Source organism: Chrysochloris asiatica, unplaced genomic scaffold, assembly GCF_000296735.1.
Source record: "Chrysochloris asiatica unplaced genomic scaffold, ChrAsi1.0 scaffold00023, whole genome shotgun sequence".
NCBI classification, from domain to species: domain Eukaryota; kingdom Metazoa; phylum Chordata; class Mammalia; order Afrosoricida; family Chrysochloridae; genus Chrysochloris; species Chrysochloris asiatica.
In genome coordinates, this window is record NW_006408541.1 from 20775552 (window position 1) to 20781277 (window position 5726).

The following is a 5726-nucleotide window of genomic DNA, read 5'->3' on the forward strand; positions in this document are numbered from 1 at the left end:
ATTAATAGGACATTTTTATAGACATTTACCTACACAATTATCAATGACTCAGATAGCTAACAATGTGGACAAACTTGCCTACTATCATGTCACAAGGGAATCCACATTCACATTCTAATGTTCCCCTTTTCTTCATTAGTGGCAATGGCTTAAAGTAAGAGAACTTTGGTCAAAGCCCATTTTTTAATACTACTTGTCCTTAAAATTTTGAAAGGTGGTAAGAGTCACCTTTGTCCTTTCAATTAGGCAAAGTAATTGGATTATAATCACTGATACCATTAAGAAAATGGCAAAACGTGACCCAATTCTTCAGTTTATACCAAGAAAAATTTACCATTTCTTAAAACAGTAAGCAGATATCCATAAAAACCTCAGAGTAAATTAATGTGAGGAGGCTTCAATGTTTGTGGGAAAAAATAAGGTTAACTGATGTTTTCCCATGAACTTTTTTATGATGTCGCCTCAATTTTTTGCAAATAAAAATAATTTGTCCATTTAATTATTCCTCTGAAGTAAAGCCAACTTGATGACCTTTTATTTGTTAAGTAAAATTCCATTAGTCTGTTTTTATACCTGGACGTCAATTTTGACACAATTATTTTATTTAGACTCATTTTTATTAGGTACGCCTCCTGGATTATTGAACCCATAAAACTGCCCCAGAATAGCATGTTGTCTAGCCACATCATGTCCATGTCTACCTCCACCTCTTGACACCATACAGTGACAACTCTCAGGAAGAACTAAGGGGCGAGCCCAATAACCTACACCTTGATGTCAGACTAATTAGTGAATGCAGTGCTTTTAAATAACATTAAGTTTAAAAACTCAAGTATTTGAACAAAGGAATATAATATATTCATTTCTTAAACTGCAATTTCAAGTGATTATGCTTATGGATACATGGAGTTATTACAAATCCATTTAACTCCTACAAATTTGCAGTATAATTTGGGTCCTACAGTATTATTACCCTTTAGTCATAATGGAAGTACAAAAAATTTAGGGTATACCCTCCTTTTTGTTTTCCCAAACTAACTATACATTATATAAAGTTACAGGATCTACCCAGTTAATCTATCACATATCCCAATACCCACTAACTCCAAAGAGAGCTGGTTTTTGGGTGGAATTTTCTTTAATTGCCAAATGACTTTAGCAAGGGATATGTTAAGTACCCATTAAAATATTCAAACAGGAAATGTATTTGCTTTTTGATTTTGAAGAATGTGCTAAGTTTCTGACCAATGAAAGGCTACTTCCACTATTTTTACATAAAGTTAAAGAGCACTGCGCCTTAATTAAAAATGTTCATTAACTACATCAACCACTTCCAGAAAGTGGGAATATTGGCTTAAAGAAGACCCAAAGTATTAGGAGCTATTTCTTAGAAGAGTTCAATTAAATTTAAGTTTCTCAAACCAAAGGTTCATTATTCAAAACCAATTAATTCAGACAGAACTGTCTAACAGCTTCACTACAAAGTACCTTGTTAAAACGAAATTGAAGGGGCAAAGTAAAGACTTTGGCAAATTTGAGTAATAGCACAAAATATTATTCCAAATTGAATAATTTATTGCTGGTCAGAGGCTTGCCTTGTTTTACACTTTAGTAGAATTTACATTTCCTCCCACAAATAGCCAATATTAATATCAAAGGAATCTAATATTGACCTATTCAATAAGGCAATCATGTTGGTAGCAAACTTTTATTTAAATCTTACATAAACTCAAGCTTTATAAAAAGCCAACATAATTGAAAATTGAATTCTCCCCTCTAAAGCCTTAAGTATTCAAAGCTCGAAACAGTTAATTTAGAAATAAGCAAACGAATAAAACAAAAAACCTCTGCAGCAGATCCTGCTGAAATACTTAAAAAAAAAAAAAAAAAATCTAAATTGAGCTTAATCTTTACAAAAGTTATTTTAGCTCAAAAGCTATAAAATCAAAATAATCTTAATTCTACAAAGAAGGGAGAGGGTCTTTGACTTCATGCCACCATTTCTTTAGAACCTCTTATCTTTTTCATCAAATTTGGCCACAAATCAAATTTTTGTGTGCCCCTCTTTTTTAGGTAATTCCTCTTGCAGAAGAGGCCAAGTATAAACATGAAATAACTGCCTAAGCAAGTAGGAAAGTGTTCCATAATAGTGTGCAAAGAAGGTTAAGAGTTCTGGATTAATCTCTGGAACTCGATCTGGACCTTGACCTTGACTTGGAGCGAGATCTAGAATGGGATCTTGATGCAGCTCTTTTTGGTGGAGGGGACACAGAATGAGCCTTTGAGGGTGGAACAGGTAGGGGTGAATTGGAACGAGACTGGCTCCTTGATCTGGACTTGGACTTTATATCACCTTTTCCATTTTCCTTTGGAGAACGAGATCGAGAACGAGATCTGCTTCGAGACTTCTCATACTTATCCTTAGATCGACTTCGAGAGCGGGACCGGGAACCACGGTCAGACTTAGGCTTAGATTTGCTCTTGGATCTGGATTTCCTGCTCTTTGATCGAGATCGTGATCGACCTTTGCTCCGCGACCTGGATCTGAACAAAACAAAAAGTCATATTTCCCCCAATACCTTGTCCAAACACATATAGCCACCCTCCAACACAAATAAACATAGCAATAGAAAAAAACCCCAACAATGTGCTATTTACCGGGAGCGACTTTTTGAGACACTTCGAGATCTACTGCGGCTGCTCCTGCGACTCCTACTTCGAGACCTTCTCCTCGATCGTGACCTGTAACAAGAAGCACAAGGAAATCGTAACCTCTATAGTGCTCACTGTGGACACGCAGATTCAGTCAAAACCTTCTGAAAAGGAGCCAATGATGCACCACCAAAAATAAACTGTAAACAGAATCAGGCTCAACCAAATAGCAATTAAAATGATTAATAACTTTTTTCCTTGTTTCAGGTAAACATCCACTCTTCACCTGCTAGTCCTTCAAGTTACCTGGATCTGCTTCCCGAGTAAGACCGCCGATGGCTCGTTCGTGGTTTATCCTCAATGAGCCTGATGTTCCTGCCATTTATTTCTGTACCATCCAGTTTATCCAAAGCACGTTTCATGTCAGAGTAGGAGCGAAACTCAATCACGCCTTCATTTGTGCGTTCTTTGTGAGCATCCGCATAGGTCACTTCACCTGCTTGTCTCATGAAATCCTAAATGGCAAGCCAAGACTGGTCAGACTCTAAAGACCTACATACCATTACACAAAGTAAAAAAAAAAGGTGCAAAAGTCTGTTGGGTTTTTTTTTTAACGTTATCGATCATATCATTTTAATGCTCAGTTATAACACATACCTTTAAATCTTGCCAACTGCAACGACTAGAGAGATTTTCTACAATAAGCCTGTACTCTGTACGAACAGGTGGTCCATATTTGTCTCTGCCAGAGGTTCTGCGACTGCTGTATCCACCTCCACCACCTTTATCACATGAATGGAACAATTAGATTTTTTGTAATGACAGTGATGACATGCTTTGAAAGTTAGTACAAACATATCAACTTTTATTTACTGGAGGACTTTGCTATTATACTGCTAAACCTTTGATACATTTGTGATTTGCCATAAATTAAATTAAGGGCAAGTCAAATATACTAAATCCAACTAAACTTTTCCTACAATCTGTTAGAGAGTGACTGCTCCTTTATTCAATTCACCTCGCTAAGTTTTATTTTACAGAACATTGTAAAATATAAAACTTAACTGATTACATGCATTTCTACATTTTACAAAAATGTTTACTAGTTACACTAAGTACTTACATCACAGTGTGAGGTTTTTGGTGGTGGTTTGGCCACAAAACACGCAAGGTAACAGTCACCTAGTTCAGATTAACCAGTTTTGTCTAACCCTTGGAATCCTCACCATCACCCTGCGTCTAATGGCAAAAGGCTGCTGTCGTCATGGCTTCCGGTAAGGTCAGCCAAAGGGTCATAGGGCAAGGGTCACACAATGTATGGAAAAGCCAAGGCCAATCAGGAAAGGCAGTCATCTTAGCCTCAGTGGACACAGCCTCAGCCCCATTGGTCACTTTCAAATTGAAACATCAAGGACTTGTTAAAAAGTTTGAATTCAACATGCAACAATTTCAACATCATAACATTTCACATAACCAAAAATCCCCCCACCTCCTCCCAGTAACATGCCCCAGCTAATTCAAATAAAGCAGAAAACTTATTTAGATTAACTTGTGGTATAATACACCACACTGCTATAAAATATTCCCTATTTGAATAACTAAGACCTAAACCGAAGCTTTAAACCCATTCCTTCCCTTCCTCGTCCCCCCTCCCCCAAAGCCAGTCTGCCCCAAAATATCTAAACTAAAGCATTCTAGCTAGTGTACTGACAGGTAAGCTAGGGCGAATCAAGAAATACAGCCAGCCCTTACTTCCTCTGCGGGCAGAACCCACGACAGTACTGAAACGTGCTTGTAAGCCAAGCCCCACCTCAACTTAGCAAAAAAACACAGTAAACTCACCCTCACCCGACCCAGGTCCTAACTAGGTAAAGCCCACCCCGATCCCTGCCTCCGGCGTCCCGCAGCTTCCCAGTGCAGGCGCGACGGCCCCGGAGAGATCGGAGCCTAAAGCGCCCGGCCATCGCGCCCGCCCGGGTTGGGAGGCCCCACCCCGCCTGCGCGCGCGCGCCCGCCCGCCCCCCTGAATTCCCGAGACGCGGAGCGCGCGGGTGTGGGACTCACTGCGGCTTCCGTAGCTGTAGCCGTCGCGGTCACGGCGCGGGCCCCGGGCGTGCTCTACGATCACGCGCTCGCCGCAAAGGTCCTTGCCGTTCAGCTCGTAAACGGCGTCGTCGGCGTCGCGGGAGTCCTCGAACTCCACGAAGCCGTACCTGCGGGCGGAGCGAGGGCCGGTGGCGTCGTTAGCCGGGGCCGCGCACGCTCGCTCGCCCCCGCCGCCCCAGCGCGCTCCCGCCGGGCCGCGCGGACGCCATTTTGGGGGCCCTGCCACGCGGCGCCGCGGCCTAGGCGGTCTCCTCACTCCCGGAGCCCTCGCCACTTTTAGGCCCGGGACGTTGGGGGCGGATACGGGCAACCAGTCTCGACTCACCCATTTTTGAGATCTACTTCAAGGAGGCGGCCATAGCCACTGAAAAAGCGCTGGATGTCCTTTTCCCGGACGTTGTAGCTAAGGCGTCCTATGTAGACGCGTGGCATGGCCGTGGCGGGCAGTGGCCCGAAGGCTGGCTCTCGAACGGCGGACCGCAAGGCAGGAGTCGCGGAGCGGGTGGGGATAGTGCCCGAACACACGCCTCACACTACAGCGGCGGCCGAGTTCAGCCACACAATGGCGCGCGCGCGCGCCAGAGCTACGCTATAAGGACGAACGTACGGGGGCGGGACTCTGTGCGTGTGATGTCAGCACGCAGGCACGTACCCGTCCGCGTTGGACCTCTGGAGGGTGACTTGCGAATCCACGGTCCGCTAGGTTTTTGTTAAGTACGCTTTTGCTACCCCATAGAATTTTTACTAGCCCTCCCCACCCATTTTTGTTAACGTTGTAGCCTGTCGTTCGGCTACTGACATTTTCTAACTTGTACTTTAGAGAACGTGCGATCTCTCAGAGACTGGCACTTATAGGCAGTCTAGGGAATGGGTAGTTTTCATTGGCTCCCGAGGTTGTCATAATAGGTCATCCTAATTTGTGATTGGTCCATTAAAACGAGGCTTCCGGTTTCGTTTAGCGATTGGAT

At 43.0% G+C, this 5726-nt stretch overlaps 1 protein-coding gene across 1 annotated transcript; it reads right to left on the bottom strand.

Annotated features, from left to right (window-relative positions):
• Positions 1 to 1694: 1694 nt before the first annotated feature.
• On the bottom strand, positions 1695 to 5322 carry SRSF6 (serine/arginine-rich splicing factor 6). The gene is made up of 6 exons (XM_006839288.1): positions 5084 to 5322; positions 4717 to 4865; positions 3310 to 3434; positions 2959 to 3167; positions 2659 to 2742; positions 1695 to 2544 (listed from the first exon to the last, which is right to left on the bottom strand). The coding sequence occupies exons 1-6, from the start codon at positions 5188 to 5190 to the stop codon at positions 2178 to 2180; spliced, it is 1041 nt and encodes a 346-aa protein (XP_006839351.1). The 5' UTR covers positions 5191 to 5322; the 3' UTR covers positions 1695 to 2177.
• Positions 5323 to 5726: the final 404 nt, after the last annotated feature.